General features: G+C 43.4%; 1 protein-coding gene across 2 annotated transcripts in view; it reads left to right on the top strand.

Moving 5' to 3' along the window:
• The first annotated feature begins 13,952 nt into the window (after nt 1-13,952).
• Nucleotides 13,953-22,899, top strand: part of TMX3 (thioredoxin related transmembrane protein 3) — a 45,696-nt gene continuing 36,749 nt past the window's right edge. The window contains exons 1-3 of one of the 2 annotated variants that reach the window (XM_049619639.1): nt 13,953-14,170; nt 15,219-15,273; nt 22,071-22,110. In XM_049619639.1, the coding sequence (XP_049475596.1) occupies nt 14,125-14,170; nt 15,219-15,273; nt 22,071-22,110 (141 nt within the window). In that variant the 5' untranslated portion in view covers nt 13,953-14,124. Of the gene's footprint in view, nt 14,171-15,218; nt 15,274-22,070; nt 22,111-22,899 lie in introns of those variants that run through there. The other variant, XM_049619640.1, reaches the window with a different exon arrangement.

Here is a 22,899-nt window from a genome sequence, read left to right on the forward strand (position 1 = left end):
TCTGAGAAACCCTTTATCTCTCCTTCTATTCTGAATAACAGCCTTGTTGGATAAAGTATTCTTAGCTAATATTTTTCCCATTTAGCACATTGAACATATCATGCCACTCCCTTCTGGCCTGCCATGTTTTTGTGGACAGACCTGCTGCGAACCTGACCTATCTTCCCTTGTAGTTTAAGGACATTTTTCCCTTGCTGTTTTCAGGATTCTTTCCTGGTTTGTGTAACTTGTGAATTTGACTATGATCTGTCGTGGTGATGGCTGGCTTTGTTGAATTTAGTGGGAGTCCTCTGTGTTTGTTGGATTTTGATACCTGTTTCCTTCCCCAGATAAGGGAAGTTTTCAGTTGTAATTTGCTCAAATTTCTCTCTCTTCTTCTTCTGGGACTCCTCTGATATGAATGTTATCATGTTTTAAGGAATCAGAGTCCTCTAAGTCTACATTTGTGATCCAATATTTTCCTTTCTCTCTTCTTTTTAGCTTCATTATTTTCCATAATTGTATCTTCTATATCAGTCATTTGTTCCTCTGCTTCACCCATCCTTATTGTATTGCATCTATTCAATTCAATTTTGCACCTCGGTTATAGCATTTATTTTGGTCTGACTAGTTTTTAGTTCTTTTATCTGTGAAGTAAGAGATACTCTAATGTCTTCTATGCTTTTCTTGAGTCCAGTCAGTATGCTCAAAATTGTTATTTTAAATTCTGGTTCAGACATCTTACTTATATCTGTATTGATTGAATCCCTAGCCATTACTTCTCTTCCTGCTCTTTCTTTTGGGGTGAATTCCTCCATCTTATCATTTTGTCTAGGTCACGTTTTCTTATGTGGTTGTTAGGAAAGCTGGTTACATTCTTGCTCCTGAGAGTAATGGCTATATTAAGAAGAGGTGAAGAAAAAGAAGGAGAAGAAGGAGAAGAAGGAGAAGGAGGAGAAGAAGGAGAAGGAGGAGAAGAAGAAAAGAAAGAAAGAGAAGGAGGAGGAGGAGGAGGAGGAGGAGGAGGAGGAGAGATCCTGTACTGTCTTGGGCCTGGTGCTTCAAGAGGTGTTTCAGAGTGTGTACTCTGCTGTTGTGTTTTGCTAGCTCCTTCCCTCAGGTCAGTCCTCTGCAGAATTTCTCCTTTCCTGAAATGAGGGGTGTTTAGACCTTGTCCACTGTGTGGCAAGTTTTAACTAGGTGTGTTTTCATCCACTTGTTAAAAGAAGCTAGATCAAAAAACAAACAAACAAACAAACAAAAAAGAAGCAGGTAGATCCCATTTCCCCTAGAGCTGAGGCTTTGTAGCATTCTATGATCAGTAAATTTGGTGCATGTGAGGGTTTTGTGCTAGTTTTCTCAGGGAGGCTCTGGCTGCGCTGATCCTGATTCTTAGGTGGAGATGCTCCTGCAGGGTGCTGGGGGGCAGGGCTTTGTGTCAGCACTTCTGGCCTCAGCTGGGTGATCGTGTGTTGCTCACCGAAGTAGGTCGGTGCTGACAGGCTGGGGGAAGTGGCATCACCCCACTCTCTCCTCCCTGGACTGGGGATTTCACACCCATCACTCTTCAGGAAGCCCTCACAAAAGAGCAAACGATCACCCCTCCTGTGTCCCTGTCTTCCATCAGATCCCTGCCTCTGTCTCTGTCTAAAGCACAATACCACTGTGTTTGATCTCAGGCACACAGCTGGCTTTCAGACTTTCAAATTTTAGGGACCGACGTGGCACAGACCTGTGCTGATTCTCCAGGGAAGAGTCTAGCCACGCTGTGGTGGTGCTGGTTTGTCCCAGAAAAGTGGTCGTGTAACTGTGCAGAGGTTCGGCGTTTCCGGTAAAACACAGCAAAAAGTGAGCACCAAGGCTTGCGGCCCTCAGCCGGTGTCTGTGTTCCTATGCTAGTGATCGGGGCAGCATGTTGCTGCTGCCGGTTGTTTTGACCCCAGAGAGGTTCCGCCAGCACTCCCAAATGAACTCCAAGAAGGGGAACTGTCTCTCCCAGCCTGACCCAGAGGATCCTTAGACTACTTGTCCGCTCCCAGGCCTCTGTCCTCCTTCCCCACCAGAGCACCACTGAGCCCACCAGGCATGACCCAGGCATGGGTCATGGGCCTATGGGTTTCTCCTGTGAAGGAGAAATCCGTGCACGGATTTCTAAAACTTCAGACTTCGTGCCCTGCTGCTTATAAAAGTGTGCATAGTCAGTCCCTCTCCTTTTCCAGTCAATGGTTTGGGGAAAGTTTTTCTTGTGCAATCCCTTGTTTTCACTTTTCCTTTCTCTGTCTCTCTCTCTTACTCTTCCCTCCATGATCAGGACTCCTCTCCTTCACAGCAATCATGAGAAAGGGCATCCTTTCTCCCTCAGATCAACTCTCCACAGCTCTTACCTTCCACGAGGTGGCTGTTTTTCAACCTGCAGATATGCAGTTTGATCTCGCAGTCATCATAATGATTTCTTGGGTGTTCAGAATGATGTGATAACCATCTAGCTGCGTTCGAGGGTCGAGACAAGCTTAGGGTCCCCTTATTCCTCTGTCATCTTAACTCTCCCCTTTTTCAATATAAATAGTCTTATGTAAGATTAATGCTGGTTTCCTTTTATTCTCATTCTTATGCTGTCCCTTTTTCTTCTTTATTTTACTACCCAAGTCAAGATTTTCAGTGCAATATTTCATTGGTGTGTTAATAATAAACTTCTCATCTGGTTGCTGAAATTAAAGGAAAGTCTCCCATTTTTTTACCCTTAACAATAATTTTTGATATGTTATTGATCCTTATTATGAATCCTAGTATTTCCCAACTCTTTGAATACAGTAAAGTCCACAGAGGAAGATAATTCTTTTAGGGCACTGTGATGTAAATGAATGAGGCTGCTCAGGGCAGGAGACAAGAGACTAAATTGATCTGCCTACTCCAGGCCACGCCTGCCTCACCTAAGCCCGCAGTGATAACACAGCACAGCTGCAAGGTGCTGTTGGTACAACAGGTTTAAAGCTTTAGTTTGATCTGAGGGCTGTAGCTACAAGGCCCAAACTGGCTCAATATTTTTGTTTCTGTTGTTCAATCCTCAGGTGATTTCAGCAGCTGTGGCTTCAGTTACTGAGCAGGCAAAGCCAAATTAAGACTATGTATCATGCCTATATATTCCATTCAATTCCTCTTGAAAGAATAGGGAAAGAGTATGATCTGGCTTGCATGTTATGTGCTGGCTCTTCTTCCCTAGAAATATTCCCCAGGATTAGCTACAAACATTGCCTTTCCTGTTCCTGTTGCCTTTCCCGTTCTGCGTTGTAGCACAATTTTAGTAATGACTGGAGTTTCAGCACAGCCCAGTGGTATATGTCACCATTCAGCCTATCACAGCATGATTTGAATTCTAGCATGTCCTTACATGGCCTCAGTTTGCCACTTCAAGAGATAGCACTGGAGCATCAGTGGATTCCAGCCACGTAGAGAAACTAGGAGTTCTTTGGTGAATGTGAATAGGTTCTACTTTGATTGCACTCAGAATTGCCATAGTGATTTCCACAGAGTGGTACCCGTCACAGGGGTCTCTTTATTGTGCAGTTACCGATGGCCCACCAGCCAGACCAAATGGCAAGTCCAAAAATAAGCAACAGTCCAAGTATGCACCCAATTGTAGGAACTGTATTTGTTCCTAGAAGTGTCCTTGCTGTAACTCAGCCCACTGGCCTTCTCACTTGCTTTTGCCTCTTTCTGTGAAGAGGTTACTGTCTGCTTAGCATAGGGTAACTGCTTTCCCCATGGGGCCATGACACTCTGTTCTGGACCTGCCACTTGTGAACCAGCTCAGTTCCCTAACATCCTTGGGAAATTGGTGGAAAGGTGAGACACTTCAATAATATCAGCAGGCAAATCTTTAGATAGCTTTTTTATGAGGTCCTAGCAGAAAATAGCCTATGTGCTCATGAATGCACTGAGTCCTACTATGCCCCATGGCAGAATGCTTCCGTAATACCATTTTCATTTTATGATGGGCATTTGTCTCCTTGTTGGGATTCTTTTTTGACATTACCCATCACAGGGGAGGTAATTCAGGAATTGATACAATGTTATGTACTTCAGTTAATGGGGCTGTCTTAGTAAATGTCCAATAACTAGCTTATTACTGTCTTTCGAGGAAATATACCAGATAATTTTCTAGCCCAAAATCCCAGAGGTCACTGTTGACTACGATTATGGGCTTTTTCCAAAGACCTGAGTCTGCATCACAGCAGGTGGCTGACATTTCAAGCATCGTTTCAGCATTAGCACCTATATGGATCAGCTCAGGCAGCTATAACAAAATGCCACAGACTGGGTGTCTTAAACAACAGACATTAATTTTTCAAAGTTCTGGAGGCTTGGAAGTCTGAGATCAGGGTGACAGCACAGATGGGTTCTGATGAGAGCATCCCTCCTGGCTTGCAGACAGCTGATTTCTTGCTGTGTTCTTATATGGAGGAGAGGAGAGAGCTCTCAGATCTCTTTCTCTTCTTATAAGGGCACTGATCCCATCATGGGGTCCTACCTCCCATGACCTCATTTAAAGTTAATTATATCCCAAAGACCACATCTCTAAAAAAAACATCACGTTAGGAGTTAGGGCTTCAACATATGAATTTGGCCAGGGGCGGGGGCAGGGATGGGTGGCACACAATTGATGTCTTAGCAGTAACATAAGGAGCAAACAGGATAACTTGGGCTATAGCTTCTCCAGTTCCAGGAAGGCTTCCAGGTTTCCAATCAAATATGACCTTCTCCAGGTGATTTAAATAGATCAAGCCCAACAGTATCCTTAAATGGGGGATATGATTTCTCCAAGAGCCAAATAAACTAATTAGATATTAGGTCTCTTGTTTAGTCTATGGGGCAGGGAACAACAATATTTTATTCTTAGTGGTCTATGTGTAACAGGACACTCTAGCCATGCACTCCTCCCAAATTTTACAGTCTGTACAATGTCCTGAACTTTTTTCAGGGTTCATTAACCATACTTGATCAGTCATATGACTCATGATCACAATGAAGTTGCTATTAGTTTGGTTCCCAGTTTCAGAAATAATCATAATATCATCAGTATAGTGCACAGGAACACTGTATGGTTATATTACACTAGATCTGCCTCATACATTGTGACAACGCAGAGAGGAGTCCAAATATTCTTGAGGCAAATGTATATTGGAAACCATTCCACACAAATGCACGTTGCTATTGATGCTCCCTAGCAAATAATATTGAAAAAAGGTATTAGCCAGGTCAACTACAGAAAACTGGTCACCTTCAGCTTGTTGAAATAATCTGTTCAGCATTTGAATACTTTGGAACATACCTGAAGCTATTCGGGTTACTTTTTATTGGAGTCCCCTCCAGGAGCCATTGGCCTTCCTCACTGGCAACATCAGCTTATTGCAGAGTGAGTGTATAGGTACTAACATACTTGCATCTAACATGTCCTTAATTAAGGCAGTAAATTTTTGTTGCCCTCAGCATATAATAGCGTTTCAAATTAACTATTTGAATAGGCTTAGAAAGCTCTAACAGCTCCCATTTTTCATATCCAATTAGTACTGGATTTAGGGAAGATCTACAAATTATTTATTTTTCTCAATTTAGCAGTAGGGGAAGACTTTTTAGCCAATCATTATATGCATACCAATTATACATTCAGGTGAGGGAGACATCCCCGCAGTATACTCTTTAAAATCATGTATTTCAACTATTAATGAGACTTTAATTTTTATTCCTTTTTACAGTAGCATCTCCTGTTCCCCTAAGTTTATTCTATCACCCCCGAGGGGCTCATTAGTAGACCTAGGCAGTGCTCCTATGACCAGCTGACCTAAAAGAACTTCTTCTACACCTGAGATCATTTTGCCCACAGACTTGTCAAAGGCCTTGGTGCTCCCATAGGGATTGATTTGGTCAGGAGACCCTGTCCTTCTTGTAATGCTCTATCTTTCATCACTGCCTATAGTAGAAAAAATTCTTAATATTCCTCTCAAGATTCACATACTATCTTTATTCGCTCAGAAAAAATATCTAGGCACTGCTCTGAAAGGCCTTTGCACATGGAATGAAGGTTACTAATGAGTGATTTTAAGGTAGGGAGATCATCCTGGATTATCCAGGTGGACCCAAAGTAGCCACACAAGCCCATGAAAACCGAAGAAAGAAGAAGAGTCAGAAGGTTGAAGCAGAAGGGGAAGTTAGAAGGATATGACACCTGGGAAGGACATGATGCACTGATGTGGGCTTTGAAGGGGGCCACAGTCAAGGAAAGTTCTCTCCAGAAGCAGAGAAGAACTCCCAGCCATGAACTACCAAGGAAACAGGGGCCACAGTCCTGCAACCACATGGAAGCAAATTATGCTAGCAACACGAACGAGCCTGGAAGTGGGTTCTTTCCCAGAGCCTTCTGACACCTTGACTTTTGGCTTTGTGCGACCTGGAGCAGATCAACTAGTTTAGTCTACTGGACTTCTAATCTGCAGAACTGTGAGATAAATTGCTGTTGTTTTCAGTTGCAGTAAATAGAAAAATGGTATCTTGCCTCAGTATTAAAAATTGGTATTTTAGAACTTGATGCTGTAGGCTCATGAAAACTTTTCTCTATGTCGAAATCTTCTACACTCAGACAAGATAAGTATATATGCTTTGATATTTTTATATCTTGAGAAGCTTGAGGACAGGCAATTGCGTTTTACTGGCTTCTTTAAAAATCTATCAAGGTTTCAGCGGACACTCCAATTTCCCCACTATTTATTTATTTCCTTATTTATTTATTTATGAGAGAGAACACACAAGCAGGGAGAGGGGCAGAGGGAGAATGAAAGAGAGAGAATCTCAAGCAGGCTCCACGCCCAGTGCAGAGGCTGACAGAGGGCTCAATCTCATGACCGTGAGATCATGACCTGAGCCAAAATCAAGAGTCAGATGCTTAAAAGACTGAGCCACCCAGGTGGCCCAATTTCCTCTTTTTTAATGCCATTTTACTTTAACCATCTAAACACTTCCACATCATTCAGTCCTGAATTCTTGTCTTTTTCTTTTTTAGGAAGAGAGGGGCTTTTATTTATTTTCACTTTTTAACTTTTTATTTATTTTATTCCAGTATAATTAACATACAGTGTTATATTAGTTATAGGTATACAACATAGTGATCTAACAATTCTATATATTACTCAGTGCTCATAAAGATAACTGTGCTCTTAATCCCCATGACCTACTTCACCCATCCCTCAACCTCCTCTCTGGTAACCATCAGTTTGTTTTCTATTATTTAAGAGTCTGGTTTTTCTGTCTCTTTTTTTTCCCCTGTGTTTGTTTTGTTTCTTAAATTCCACATGAGTGAAATCATATGCTATTTGTCTTTCTCTGACTGACTTATTTCACTTAGCATTATATCCTCTAGATCTATCCATGTTGTCGAAAATGGTTAAGATTTCTGGAGCGCCTGGGGGGCTCAGTCAGTTAGGTGTCTGACTTCCGCTCAGGTCATGATCTCGCAGATCATGGGTTCGAGCCCCGCCTTGGGCTCTGTGCTGACAGCTCAGAGCCTGGAGTCTGCTTCAGATTCTGTGTCTCCCTCTCTGTCTGCCCCTGCCCTGCTCATGCTTTGTCTGTCTGTCTCTCTCTCTCTCAAAAATAAACGTTAAAAAATTGATTTTAAATAAATAAAAACGAAAATGGCAAGATTTCATTCTTTTTATGGCTGAGTAATATTCCATTCCACATCTTCTTTATCCATTCATTTATTAATGTACACTTGGGTTGCTTCCATAATTTGGCTATTACAAATAATGCTGTAATAAACATAGGGGTGCATTTCTTTTTGAATTAGTGTTTTTTAATTTTTTTTTGGACAGATACCCTGTCATGGAATTATTGGATCATATAGTAATTCAGCTTCTAGAGTTTTGAAGAACCTCCATACTATTTTCCAGTGGCTGCACCAGTTTACATTCTCACCAACAATGCAAAAGTGTTACTTTTTCTTCACATTCTCACCAACACTGGTTTCTTGTGTTTTTGATTTTAGCCATACTGTGAGGTGATATCTCGTGGTTGTGATTTCCATTTCCCTGATGATGAGTGATGTTGAGCATCTTTTCATGTGTCTGTTGGCCATCTGGATGCCTTATTTGGAGAAACTCCTGGTTATGTCTTCTATTTTTAATCGGGTTATTTGTGGGTCTTTGGTGTTGAGTTGTAGAAGTTCTTCATTTTTGTCCTTTTCTTGTCCTTCCCTTGTAAAACTGTAACCTTTATACTATCCTAAAAGGTTGGTATACTATCCTGAAAGGTTAGTATACTAACCTTTATACTAACCTTCCCAGAAGGAAGCTGGGACAGGGGATCTGGAAACTGCCTCTTTACATCCTCTGAGCTCTAAGAGAAATATCACATATGGTGTCCATGGTGGTAGGGCTCCTTATAATCTGAGTGAGGGGCATCCCATGCATGGCTGATTTCATTGTCCTGTAGCCTCCCCCCCGCCCAGTACAGTCCCCATCTGCAGCATTTCTGCCACTTCAGCAGACATTGACATTTATTTAAAAGACAAGAGAGGGGCAGAGGAATTACCCTTCTCTAGTAGGAATGTCCCTTGCCTGAATCCATTCTAATCAGCAAGGACTATTCCTTGAATTATCCCTAGGAAGACAGCAGCCAAGGGAAGATCCAGGATGAGGGCAAAAATCCTCTCCACTCCACAGTATTCAAAACCAGAGACACTGCTACTTAATCTAAAACTCTCAGGAACCATTTTAACAAAGGTCATCAGGACAATGCTTATGACCATCTACAAAAGGCCTCCATTTTGTTACCAAATAATCCCTTACTTTATGGCTTTCCTCCATCATCAACAGCACTAATTACCTTCTTGGTTGTAATGGGTCTCGCAGGCTTAGCTGACCCATCAGAAGTTATAGTGCCTACGTTCCTTTGGGTGGAGCTCCGTTTGCTAGAAAGAGAGGATGGAGTTGAAGGAGACTCTGAACCTTCCCTCTGGCTCATGTTGAAAGCAGCAAGTAGGAACTGATTCAGCCAACCTGCCATCAGTTTGCACTTGTCTTCGAATTTTGCTAGCTCCTGGCATTCAGGTTCTGTCATTTCTGTCATGGAAAGTCTTACTATCAGTCACTGATTTCAAAGCTTATGCTACTCTGAACCAAGCCTAGTGGGACAATCCTGTCCGCATAAGTAGTTCTTTTCTATCCCCATTATCAGAGTCATCCTTTTTCTTTCTAAATAATGCCTACGCCATATTTTTGGCAAAGAATGAGTCAAAAGTCTGCTAAGCAACCCCACCTCTAATGCCAACTGCACTAAAATAGGATTCAATTAAGAAGGCTGTTAGGACGCCAAGTAATAATACTTTATAACTCATCAGAGTATAACAACAACGTTGTTATAGTATAACAACCATATTGTTATCGTATAACAACCTTGTTGAAGTAAGAGTTTGGATCGCTGTCAAAAGCTGTCTCACAACAAGGGGTCTGTAGAGACCCGGTACAAAACTTCTATCTTCTGTAACAGTCATTGTTGTAATAAGCACTTTCTCTCTTGAATCAGGAACTCCCTGCATATGCATAAGACACGTTGGAACAAGGGAGCCTAGGTATCTCAGTGGGCTTTTTAATATTTTGCTGGTTGCATATGCATATTCGTGGTACAAAATCAGCCTCAACAGCAGAGCTCTCTGGGAGGGGGATCTCATGAAGACCAGATGCAAACCATTGATCTCACTCTTACCAATACACAATGCTGACAGGTTGTTAAAAAACCACCATAAAACTCCTTGTGTCCATAGTTAGAAAGCAACATTATTAATCAGCATGTTTCAGGTGTTGCAAGTACAGGTTAGTGCCCAACAGAAACTTCTATAGCAAAACAGCTCAGGTTAATTCCAGGACTGCCAGACATTAACCTGAACAGAATATTATGTTGAGAAATTGCTCCTTTGGTTCCGGTTTACTATCGTGATTGAAGGTTGATGTGTACCAAGTTCAAATTATTTCACTGCATTTATTTAAATGTTACATAAATTTCATCTTTTATCTGTAAATTGTGGAATATTTACACTAATTTTCCCCCTGGTGTTAATACACAATTGGTTTTTCTGGACAAGAAACCTCAATTTAATCTTTTTTTGGTGTATTGCTAGATCCCATTTGATGACATTTTATTTGGCATATTTTGCATTTTTGTTCATGAATGAATTGATCTGTACACTTCCTTTCTCACAAATGCCTCCTCGGGTTTTGAAACCAAGTTTATACTCACCTTTTGAACAAATTGAGGAGTTTCCTATTTTTTTTTTTTATTTTCTGGAAGAGTTTGTAACAGACTTTTTTTTCATAAAAGCTGGATAGCACCTTTTTTATAAGACACTTTAAAAATTCTGATTCAGTTTCTTTCATGGTTATCCTATTATCCTCCTAGGTCTTGAAGTGATTTTGGTAAATTATTATTTTTATAACTTTTCAATTTTGTTTAATTTTTTGTCTATATTGTGTGAAAGTTGTTTATCTCTTTAACCTCTGCTGTCTATATCTATGTCCCTCTTCTGTTCCTAATATTAATATAATTATACTGAATAAACTATAATGGCAACAAAATCAAAATAACTGATTTCCTTCCGTCATTCCTTTAAATATTTCTCCGTGTAGGTATTCTTCCCCGATCTCTGGATAAAAATTCTAACAAGCCCATCTGGATACAAGATGTAATTAAGTTGAAAGCACAATTCAATTACTTGTATACTCAGTCCTTAGTATTAACAAAATTCTGAACTAGATTTACCATCAAAAAGTTTTCTCTTTCCCATCCTAGAGACTGTTTTAGGCTGGAAACTCGCAGTGGGACTGGGGGTCTTGATTGACCTTCTCTCTCTTTTGCTTTCCCAGCTCGCTAACTGGGGCCTTTTCCTTCAAGAGTTGGCATGTAGACAGGGGAAACGAGATGTGTGCAGTTCTCTTACCTGAACACCTGAAATTGGCCTCCCCTTCTCTGGGGCTGAAGGATGATTCAGCCTGCCTCTTGGAAGGTGTCCAGGAGAGGATTTCTGGATGCTTTAGATGTTTTCTCATGCTCTCTATTTCCGGACTCCCTAAAACAAGAAATGTGTCCATTTTATCGCTTGCTTCCAAAAATCTACTTGTGGGGCACCTGGGTGGTTCAGTTGGTTGGGTGTCCAACTGTTGATTTTGGCTCAGGTCATGGTCTCATGGTTCGTGGGATTGAGCCCCACATTGGGGTTGCTTGGGATTCTCTGTCTCCCTCTTCTCCATGTCTTTCTAGCTCTTCCCTGCTCATGCACACGTGCTCTCTCAAAATAAACTTAAAAAAAAAAAACAAAACATGCTTTGGGACTTCCTTTGAGTCTCTGTTTATCTTTTTTTTCCTTTCTAAATGAGTTAATACATGTAGAGCATTTAGAACACTGCCTGCCTCAATATATGAGCCTTATGAGTGATAACTCTTGCGACCCACTAGGAAGTGAACGGCACGAGGGTCCAGTTTATTCAATGTTAGGTTCTCAGTGCAGTTTCTGGCAAATAAAACAAAATGAACATCCCTGTGTATCTTTTGTGCCATCCATCCTTTTTCTTTTTTTTTTTCACCCACTTCTTAAGGAGACTTTTTAGTTCACTAATTTTCATCTTTTTCATTCTAAAATAAAAAGGTATTTGCATCTATACATTTCCCTGAGATTTTGCTGCATCCTACAATTTTTGTAGGCATATTTTTTGTTTACTTCTAGGTATATTTTAGTTCCTATTATTTTTTTTTTTACAAAGATGTTCTTTATAAGTGTTTTTAAATTTCCAGATGTGGGAGATATTTTTATCTTCTATAGCCTTACAATCTTATTGTTGTAGTCAGAGAACACATTGATAACACCACACTTTTTTCAATCCGTTGAAACTTACTTTATGATACGCTTTTCTTTTACCTCTTCAATATATGTTACTACATCCATTACCTACTTGTTTAATGCAGAGTTCTATAAATGTCCACTTTGTTTTTAAACTTTTGTTCTTAGGGTCTTTGTACATTCCTAAAAATACATTGAGAACTCCAGAGACCTTTCTTTAATGTGGGTTATATCTAATAATATTTACCAAATTATAAGTTAAACATTTAAAAATACCATTTAAACCAGGAATAAAACCATTAGACGCCAAGAAATAACTATAAAAAACTTGATTTTTATTTCTACATTTTTTTTTACTTCATGTATTTTACACAAAGCAATCTAAAATGAATGGTATTTTCTGAATTTATTTTCCTTCCACACTAAATGAGGTCTGCAGGCCAGAGCAACAGAATCACCTGGGAAGCTGTGAGAAACACAAATCCAGACCTACTGGTTCAGATTCTCTAAGGAGTATTCAGAAATCTGCTTTATCAGGTTCTCCAGGTAAATGATTCCAATTTGTGAAGCCCTGTTTAACACCATATAATGAGCACCTTTTCATTAAAAATAAAAAAAAAAAAACTTATGTAGCTTTATTTGCTCTTAAACTTTCATTGTTAGGATGCAAAAACAGAAAAGTACATAGCTGTCAGGGCAGAGCTCAATGCATTTTCACAAAGTGAACAGATCCATACACCTAGGACTCAGATCAAGAAGAAAAAACCTGTACCTCCTTCGACCACTTTTGATTTCCCTGTTTTTAAGCTTATGTACAGAAACTCATACAGTGAGTGCCTTACTTATGAAGTTGGGAAGAACCTAGCATAACTCCCAGGGAAATTGGTCAAACATTCGTACCATTAGCTCAACTAGGTTGACTGAAAAAGGGAGGAAAACGAAGGGAGAGAATTCTACAGCGGTAAAGAGATCCTGGGAGGCCCTGTGGGGCTTACAAGCAGAACAGCTGAGTCTGAAACATTGTTTCAAATGGCAACTCCATCATTCAGAGCTATTAAGTAAATTACCTTTTCTGAGCCGCAGGATATATGATCCCTATTTTGAGAACCGTAGGAGGATTAGCTATTTCTGTATGTTGAACTCAGAATAAACTAGTTACTCAATTAAAAAATGTTCGAATCTGCTGAAGGCCTGCACTGGATACCACGCTGTATGCATAAAATGGATGACATCTAGGGCTTGGTCTCAATCAGATCATAATTTAATCTTCTAGTAATTAGGAATGGAGATTTATGAGATCACTGCCTGTTGGAATCTTGAACCTAAAGTGAACTGGGTGACATCATAATCCATTTCTATTCTCATAACACATGTTCAAAATTGATTTAATCTAAATCCTCTGGTATTTTATGTCTGATAAAATTTTCATCTAAATCAGATGTAGTGATTGTGGCAGGAATATTTATAAATATTTGTCGTTGTGTATGGAAAAATAGCAACAAGTATTTTCTAATATCTTACTCTTATAAAAAATAATCAGAAAACAGGTGCAAATTATCAATTACATCATAAGATCAACTTCAATTTTTCAGGTTCCAAGAGAAAAGACTTTTTTTAACGGAACCCTTTTAGTTGGCAAAAAACAAAAAAACAAAAAAACCCGCATCAATGGCGCTTAGCACCAGAGTAGGTATCTCATTCTGCAAACAGGTTCGAAGAGTCCATATTTTGGAAATGTACGGGGGCTCAGACTGCAATCCATAGGCTTCCATTTTTCTGACACCTGCTGACACCCACCTCTTTTCACGAATTTGATCGCTCGCTGTCCACGAGGAACAAGCCAAAGTGCTGGCCAAACTAAACCTCAAGCAGCGCTGGAGTTTACCTCACTTTACCCTCTAAGTTTAGCTGGCATTTAACTTCCCGGAAACGCCCCCGACTCTACACGCCGCTCCGCCCCTACAGGAAAGCGCCCGTAGGCTAAGTTCCCACGCTCCCGGAGGCCGCCGGAGGCGCACAGAATTTCAAGGTGCAACTGCGCAAGCGCTGCGGTTCTGCGCATGCGCCGCGGTTCCGCGCATGCTCAGAGGCGGAGGCCGGCGAGGTCCTGGGAGAGTAGAGGAGGCCCGCCTGCCCCGCCCCCGCCCTGCGTGCAGAGCTTTCCTTCCGCGCGGCCAAGGCCAGCTTCCCTTTCCGGGAGCTCAAGCCTCGGCCGCCGGTGTCTCTTTCTTCTCCGCGGCTTGTGCAGCTCTCCCGTGGCGAGTATGGCAGCTAGGAGACGCGGGGCCGGCCTGCGGCTCTGCGCCACTGGTAAGGACCTCGCGGGGGGCGATGGGGGCGGGGGCGATGGTGCGGGCGCGTGCTGGGACCTTTCCGGGGTGGGGTCGGGCCTGGGCCGGGGTCTCCCGCCTGCGTGCAGAGAAGCCCTGGGATCCGCCGTGATAGCCCCAGCTGCCGGCTCCTTCCCCCAGAGTGGCTGTGCCGGGGACCCGTGCCTGAAAAAGATGCGCCTGTCTTCCATTTGGTTCTTTGCTTAGTGTGACAGGAAGTTTCAATAGCGCTGACTCCACTGATAGGCGTGATAGTTTCAATAGCGCTGACTCCACCACCCCAGCTTGGGGCCAGACCTTGCTTTGGCTTTAGGTTCCGAGTCATTGTCACGTCTGATGAATTTTTACCCACCTGCGGCTAAAAGAGATGGCCAAGGACGGGTCATGGTCAGGTTGCCAGATTGTGCACTGTGAAAAGTGATCAGAGTTTGTGGTGGCCTTTCTCAGCCTCTTGCCAGCATCAGGTACCCTGGTCCCCATTAGTGTGCTCATTTCCTCGGCAACCGTTTGGTTCCCGTGCCGGGCTGTGAGAACTGGTAGTGGTAGAGGTGTAGCTCAGTTTTGTTTTCTATCCATAAAGTGGGAAAAAATAATACATAGGATTTTGAATGGCAGTTGGAGTTTATACAGAGGAGAAGATAGGTAATATTTCTTATTACTGAAGAGATATAGAAGAACGGTTTCTGTGTCTGCTAAAAAAAAAAAAAAAAAAAAGGTAGAATGGCCAAAAGGAAAAACCGGATGAAAGTAAAAATATGTTGAAAGAGAACCTCTGTTCCTCAGACTTACAAGCCAACATAAACCTTGCTGGTCACTGTATAGTTGCCTGCAGAGCAGATATTTAGTAAACGGATGAACTGCTTATACTTATGCATTGTTGGTGCCTCGGAATGGATCAGTGGTGGTTTTTATGGCAGTTTGTAAAAAATAAAAAACATTTTATACATGACTAAGCATGTAGTATGAAACAAGTAATAAGTCAGCTTTTATTGTAAACATTTTGTCCTTTGTTTTCTTTTTTTTTCCAGTTTTTTTACTTGATATGGCTTTCTGTAAAGGATTTGTGGAAGATTTAGATGAATCGTGAGTATACCTGTTTTTAAATAGCGTTTTAACTTCTTTAAACTCTGGCGTTATCTGAATATTTGCATGAATTTAATCTTTCCGTAATAGAGGTAGTCACGATCAGTATTTATATAGCACTAATTTTTGTTTCAGAAGTTGTTCCAAGTCCTGTTGTACTCGAAGAGTTTACTAACAATTCGTATTTTGTTTTATCATTTTTCATTGTGTTATGTTTTTCTGTTTGTATCACAACTGAGCAGGTGTTGGAATTTGGTAACTATACTATATATTTTTATAGTACCATAGCATTAATTACGAGGCTTTGCTTATACTAGGTCAGTAGTGATAGTGAGGAGTCCAGCTCTAGACAGACCGAAGTCCTACGTGTGATCTCTCAGGCCTGACCGGAGGCGATTATAAGGCTTTTCCTGGCAGGCCTCAGCAGGGAAGCTGTCCTCCCCACCCCAGACTTGGTGCACCAGCGCATTGCAGACTCTGGAGGGAGTTGTGATCACAGACTAGGCCCCTGGGCCAGCTTAGCTCATGTGGATATGTGCCTTCCTCGCCCAGTTGCCTCTTTTGAAGGCTTCTTATTGGGGGCCTCACCCAGAGCACTTCCTAGGCATCTCCTCTGACACCTCTTTATGTAGGGGCTTTGCTGAAGGCACTTTTCTTTGCTTGGACTCTGTACTTTTCCACTCCTGTGTCTTTCCATCTTTCATTCTCCTGCCCACGTGTCCCTAAAGGGACGGAAGCCTTTGGTTCAGTGCTCCTCTCCAGTTAGATGAATTCTTTTGTCTATGCCACGTCCGCCTGACCCGCACCTGGTACTGTTCCACTTGGAAAAAGGGAACACTGAGGAGCTGCTGCCTTTTTTTCTTTGTTCGGTTGGTTTTTTTTGCCTGTTGGCTTACATGGTCATAGTGAGTGAATAAAGACTTGATTATTACTTTCAGTTTGGTTTGTTGTCCTAATTAACTGCCTTTACACAACAAACTTGGTACAGTAGCCAGGTGGTCATTTGAGCACAGCGCTTTTCTGGAAGAGCAAAATTCCTGAGGATCCGTGGAGCACTCCACTAGCTATGCTGATGGATAATTGGAGACTGACAGCAGATGGTTTGCACAAAATGTTGATTCTGAAGGGAACCATGGTTAAGGTGGAGGTAATCTGGTTAAACTTGGCAATGCCTTGAGGGCTGTGTTAGTGTAGACTTTCTCCTTTAGACTGCTCTGACAGTGGGGACATCTGCCGAAGTAGGGGGAGGAAGGGAGAGATGAGCAGGCGTGCATACCTACGACCCTGCTCAGCAGCATGCTGGGTGAGTTTGCCAGGTTGGGCCCACCTGTGACAAGTTTCCTGTCACTGAAAAACGTGTCTGATGCATTCTCACAGAGGCCGTGGTGGTCCTGCGAGCCATCCTGGCGATCCCTTGGGTCTACGTTGAGAGATTAGGAAACCGTGGATAATGAGACTTACCCAGACTCAGATTTCTAGGTTTCTCTTCGATGCTCCTGCTTATTACCAAACCCAGGGAAGCCTCCTCATCTCATCAGTTCAGTCTGTCTGAGACTGAAGTCCGGGGTTCACTGACACAAATAATCTAGACCTGGAAAAAGTAGCCACCACCAAGATAGCAAAGATTGAGCAGCACGGTGATGTAAGAGGGGGGACCGAGTGCCCTTCCTTGGGCAACTGAGGCATAGGCCTTTCCTAAAAAGTCTCTGGGTCTGTGTATTCGATAATGGGGTCTCATAGGGAGAGATTGATGGGTTCCTCACCAGGGACCTCATGGCCAGATGTTAAGCAATGAGAGGCCTGATGGGCAGTCCCCATGAGGGTCAACGTGATGACAGCCTATGTGACTGTCGCAGGCAGTGTCTCCTCCAGATCGGCGGAAAAGCTCTGAAACATTTACCCAGACCTTCAGCAGGTATTAGGCTGAGTCCCTCTGTCCCCCAGGGTAGGCTGGAGATCTTGTGCCGTGGGCAGAGTTTCCTGGGAAAGTTGGGGAGAACTGCACTTCTTGGGCCTTTGCGGTATCAGTGCACCCTGATACCCTGCGACCTTGATGAGGAGGATGCATATGATGCCTCCCAGTTTGGAGTCCACGGTGACTGGTACAGCACTTTGGCCAGGGCTGGCTCTGGGTGAGTGCTTTCTGGCCCCTGCTGCTACGTGTTTTATTGGTACAGATGTATTGTCTGTGTGAACTCCCATTCACCTTTGTTCCTAAGCCCCACTGGGAATTGCTATAATGAGGGCCTTTTTAGTGGAGCATGTGGAAGACGGTGAACCTGTTTGACTACCGGCTCTTGGTGCCATTTTCTCCCCAAAGCATTATTGGCTGCCTGGTGAGTAAACAGCCATCCTGATCTCTGAGTGAAAGAAGACAGTGGTCCGTGAGACTGTTTCTCCATTCAGTAGCTCCGTCTGGCCTGTGCACAAGGCCTCGGGTACCGGGAGACTAGATATTCGTTATAGATCCCTCAATGAGAAAGTGCTGCTCTTGCCACTGGTGATACCTGACATCGTGAAGAAGGTACTGGAGGTAGCCTGGTCTGTAGCAGGTCACATCACAAATGCCTTTTCCAGCATCCCTCCCTACAGGGCTGATGACTGGTCAGTCTCCTTCACGTGGAGTGGATTCCAGCACAGCTTTATGTCCTTCTTCAAGGCTGTTCAAATTCCCCAACTGTCTGCTATCAATGGGTAGGCCAGAGTCGGGAAGAAATCCTCCTTCTGGAGGGGGCATTGGCTTTCTGCTTATTGATGACAACCTCCTAGAGGGCCTAGAGAGGGCACTGCCCAACAAGGACCGGATGCCGTGATGACTCACAAGGGGCATCGTGGCTGGACTGTTAATACACTCAAGGTACAAGGACCTAGTTCCCAACTGAAATTCCTGGGCCTAATCTGGGAAGTGGTATGACATCCCATTCCACAGGAAATCATTACCAAACTTTTGACCTTATTTGACCCAAAAAATAGAAAAAGGGGCTCAATCCCACCAGGGGTTGGTGGACCTATTTGACTACTGATGATGTTACAGAGCCCATGTGGAGATTTGATAGAGCCTTTCCGTTAGGTTACCAGAAGGGCTGCTGCTCTTGAGTGGGGCTCCAACCAACAGGATACCCTGGAGGCCCTCCAACAGGCCGCCAAGCCTCCCCCTCTTAGCCCCACTGATCTACATCTGTCATTTGAGTTACACCTCTCAGCAGACTCTCAATTCGCTGATCAGAGCCTATGGCAGGAGGACAGCCCCAGAGGCCAGCATGGACCAACCTGTAAGCTCCCCAGGTTGGCCGAAAGAAAGGTACACGCCCTTTGAGAGACCATTCTTGATCTTGGGTGAGTGCAGTGGTGGGCTCAGGAGCAGAAGTTCCAGTCTTGTTCCTAAATAGGGCCAGCTCTGGATCCCCAGGAGAATGGAAATGGAACTTCTGGGAGCCCAGCCGGCATCTTGCAACTTCACGGAAGGGTCTCAGGCCCTTCCGCCTCCCAGACATAACACCAAAGGAGACACTGCCGCCTCTGGCCTAATGGGGGACCTGATAGACCTTCAGGACCACCGCTGGGCCTGGTTCACTAATGGCTCCTCTGGCTTGACTTGTAGGAATTGGATGTGGCTGCCATCCAACCTGAAAGAGACCTGTCCTTCAGCGAGCATGGGAAGGAGCCCTTGCACAGCGGGCAGCTTCACGCGGTGTGGACGATTATGACAATGTCTGCCCCACCGTTCCCCCACCTCCCGTTTATTGCCCTGGCCCCAGCAGATGAGCTCTGCTATGTTTTCACTCTCAGGGGCTATAGCTAATGGCTTGGCCATTTGGTTGTGTAGCATATAAAACAGGATCCCCTGTCGAGATGAGACATTTGCATGAAGATCATTTCTGCTCCTAGTAAATGCTTTTTTTCCTCATTATTATGACATACAGTGTCATGTGAGTTTGAGGTATTCAGCGCAGTGACAGTTGTGGGCCTTACACAATGCCCGCCAAGATAAAATGTTTTGTAACCTGTGTGAATGCCCACCAGAGAGGCCCCGGGCTGCAAAAGGAAACCTATCCAACGAGCATATCGTGCTTTTAGCTAAATGTGGAGACCGAGTCGTTCTCCACTCTAAAGCAAGCATATGCATGGTACGTTGGCTCCTGGATCCGCGAGAGGATGGCCCGTGGGAATTCCGACCCCGTCGTAGATTAGGTTGGCAGTGCACAGCGGCCACGGTGGTGAGAAGACACTAAAACATTGTGCAGAATTCATCCCGTTTGTCAGGCCCCGGGCCAGGCTATTAACGCTGCCCCAGGTAGTTTCCTTCAAGCGAGTGGGCTCGGACATTCGCATCCCACCCGTGGCGTCCCACTGGGTCTTGCTGTCGGTTGACACCTTCTTTGTGTTTGGCCTGCCCATCTCCGTTCCACTGCATTCCGCCGACTCCAGCCACGCTCCCTGGGCCCTGCAGACTCACATTTGCTTCCTGTTCAGGTTCCCTGAGAACTGCATCTGATAACAGCCCTAAGTGTGCTGCTCAGGCTCCGCAGCGATAGGCCCAGTCACGGAGCATATAGTGGGCTCTGTGCTCCACACCCCTCCTAACCCACAGGGGTACTTGAGCATTTTAATGAACTTTCGAAGTACGGGCTTGATCCCCTGATGGGAGGGGACAAGATGACCCCAGTCTGGACTACACATCTCAGGTCTGGGTCTCAATGCAGCAGTTCACCAATCAGGTACTTTTCACTAGTGCTGCATGGTTGACCAGGTTGTCTGTCCCCTTCCTTCAATTTTACAGTTACTGACTACAGTCTCTGTTGGGGGGGGACCCCTGTAAAGGACTTGCACACCCTTCCGACTCCTTCCCAAAGACTCAGATCACTGAGAGATGAAAAGGCTGTTAGATATTAAGGACTGGGAGACAGTAACCTCCTCCATTTACCACTGGGTGCAGAATATGGGGTTTTGCCTCACGAATAGCGACCATCAGTTGAGCTTCTAGTTCAACAGTTTGCCTAAGGTGGCTGTTCCACTTTGCCCGGGTAGCTCCATGTGATAGATACTGGTATGTAAAGTAGAAGTTTATAGTAAATGGAGCAAAGGTAGAAGATTTGGGCTTACCAACCTGGGAGATTGATTAAGAGTGCCCATAGTGCAGGACAGACCGTCTGTGTCACAGTCGGATAGATGTGAGCACCTAAGAGCTCAGATACTGGAGATACGTTCTCTTTGTCTTCATTGTAGGTTTAAGAATCTTACTAAAATATCCCCATAGAGACTTTCTGTCATTTCATTCAGTATAGATTTTGAATATAGATCTCTGTGCAAGGTATTAGGAGATGAAATGAGCATACTTTTGGTTGGATAATACATAAGTAACTATTGCGTTTGTGGAAATGGATAAGAATCATAAAGAGGATAAAGATGATATGGAAAGATTGTTTCTAGCTATGAGGAATTTAGAAAGGCATTATAGAGTAAGAAATGCTTTTAGCTGAATAGGATGTGAACACGAAAGTCAAATAAACATGTGAATTTAACTGATACATACCATAGGGTGATTGGAAATTGTAGGGTGCTAATAATATTTGAGTGGAAAGCTAAGTTGCAGCTAGTACGTGAGTATGTGTAGCACTTTATACTTGTTTTTGTAGGTGGTGGGAGGGTACTGAGAAGGTGTCAAATAAGAGAGACATGATCAAACGAGCAGAACAGTGTTTTAGGAAGATTCTGTGGCTGTAGGGTATTGTGCCACAGGGTCCCCAGAACACCCCCAGGTTGGGTAATTGACTAGGCGCACTCAGAGGACTCCGCGTGTAGTCGGAGTCACAGCCATAATTTAGTATAGCGAGGGGACACAGAGCAAAACCAACAAAGGGAAAAGCCACAGGGGGTGAATTCCAGAGGAAACCAGAACAGGTTCCAAGAGTCCTCTCCCAGTCGAGTCCCATAGGATGTGCTTAATTCCTTCATCTGGAATTGTGACCACAAGCGTGAAATGTTATCTACTGAGGAAGCTCAGTAGAGACCCCATGCTTAGGGATTGTGGTCATATAAGCACCCTCCTGCCTAGTCTGTACCAGGTTTTCAGACTCCCACAAGGAAAGCAGATGTTCATCATAAAATCACATTGTTTGCACAGCATTAGAACAATGAGCCATCTTTTTGTTTTGCTTTGTTTTCCTCTTTCATGTTTACTTTTGAGAGACCCCGCGCGCGAGCAGGGGAGGGTCAGAGACAAAGGGAGATAGGATCCAAGGCAGGCTCCAGGCTCCAAGCTGTCAGCGGAGAGCCCGCCGCGGGGCTCAAACTCCTGAACTGCAAGATCATGACCTGAGCCGAAGTCAGACACTTAAGTGACTGAGCCACCCAAGCGCCCTGGAACCATGAGCCATCTTACCAGGAAATGGTAGAAACCGTCCTGAAATTCAAATTCCCAGATACCAACGGAGGACCGAACTTGTTCAGGAGAGCAGCCTCCGATCAGCTGTGTTACCTGCAGTGCACGGGTGTAAATGGGGCAGAGAGGCCAGGAGCTGAGGCGTATGCCTGTGTTTCTATCAGGTCCCACCCATTTTTTTTTTTCTTTTTTAACTGTTGATTACTTTCTCAGTTCTTTACTTTTTAAAAGATGTTTTATGTGTAAGATTTAGAGGTCATTTAGTAAAAAAAATTACATAAAAAACTTGTTGATAGAATTTGTGCCCTAATATTTATCAGTTGATTATCTCCACCTGTTGTACAGTGGAAACACACACACACACACACACACACACACACGATCAGAGGTTGGTTTTCTCATTTTTGTTTTATAGGTTTAAAGACAATCGAAAAGATGACATCTGGCTTGTAGATGTGAGTATGTGAATTTTTCTGTTTTCTACCTCTGCTGTTGTGTTACTTTCTAGTCTCTTCCAGACAAATATGGTAGTATATGGTTAGTACTTGATGTATATTAGTCAATTTTTGTCAGGTAGTACTATTTGGCTTACTATATTAAAATGAACCTCAGCCTTAAGGTTCCTGGCAAGGACCTGTTTTTGCTGAAATTCTGAAGAGGTTGACGTATGGATTATGTTGAGGGAGATTGTGGTATGACTTTACTACAGACTCCACTCTGAAATTTTTTATATCACTTGATGGTCACAATCATGTTTTCGTGTTAATAGGGAACAAAATCAAATTTTCGTTTTCCTTTAACTCACTTTCAAGTTTGGAATGTATTTAAACCTCATGTTTGGGATTCCTTTTAACTTGCCTCAGCAAAAAATCAATGGCAGCAATAGAGATGGAATAAGAATAGCAGAGTTGACAATTGCTAAAGCTAAGCGATGGGGCACGAGAGTCCATTGTTTAATTCTTTCTCCTATTGTGTATGTTTGAACGTTTCTATGTTAAAAGATAGGTAAGTCTTGAGGCACCTGGGTGGCTCAGTCGGTTAAGCGGCTGACTCTTGATTTCAGCTCAGGTCATGATCTCGTGGTTTCTGAGATCGAGCCCCGCATCAGACTCTGCACTAACAGCACAGAGCCTGCTTGGGATTCTCTCTCTCCCTCTGTCTGCCCCTCCTCTGCTCTCAGGGTCTCAAAATAAACTTAAAAAAAAATAGATAAGTCTTGTTTCATGAAGGCACAACAGTTTGTT

The sequence above is a fragment of the Panthera uncia genome (assembly GCF_023721935.1).
Source record: "Panthera uncia isolate 11264 chromosome D3 unlocalized genomic scaffold, Puncia_PCG_1.0 HiC_scaffold_8, whole genome shotgun sequence".
NCBI lineage: Eukaryota > Metazoa > Chordata > Mammalia > Carnivora > Felidae > Panthera > Panthera uncia.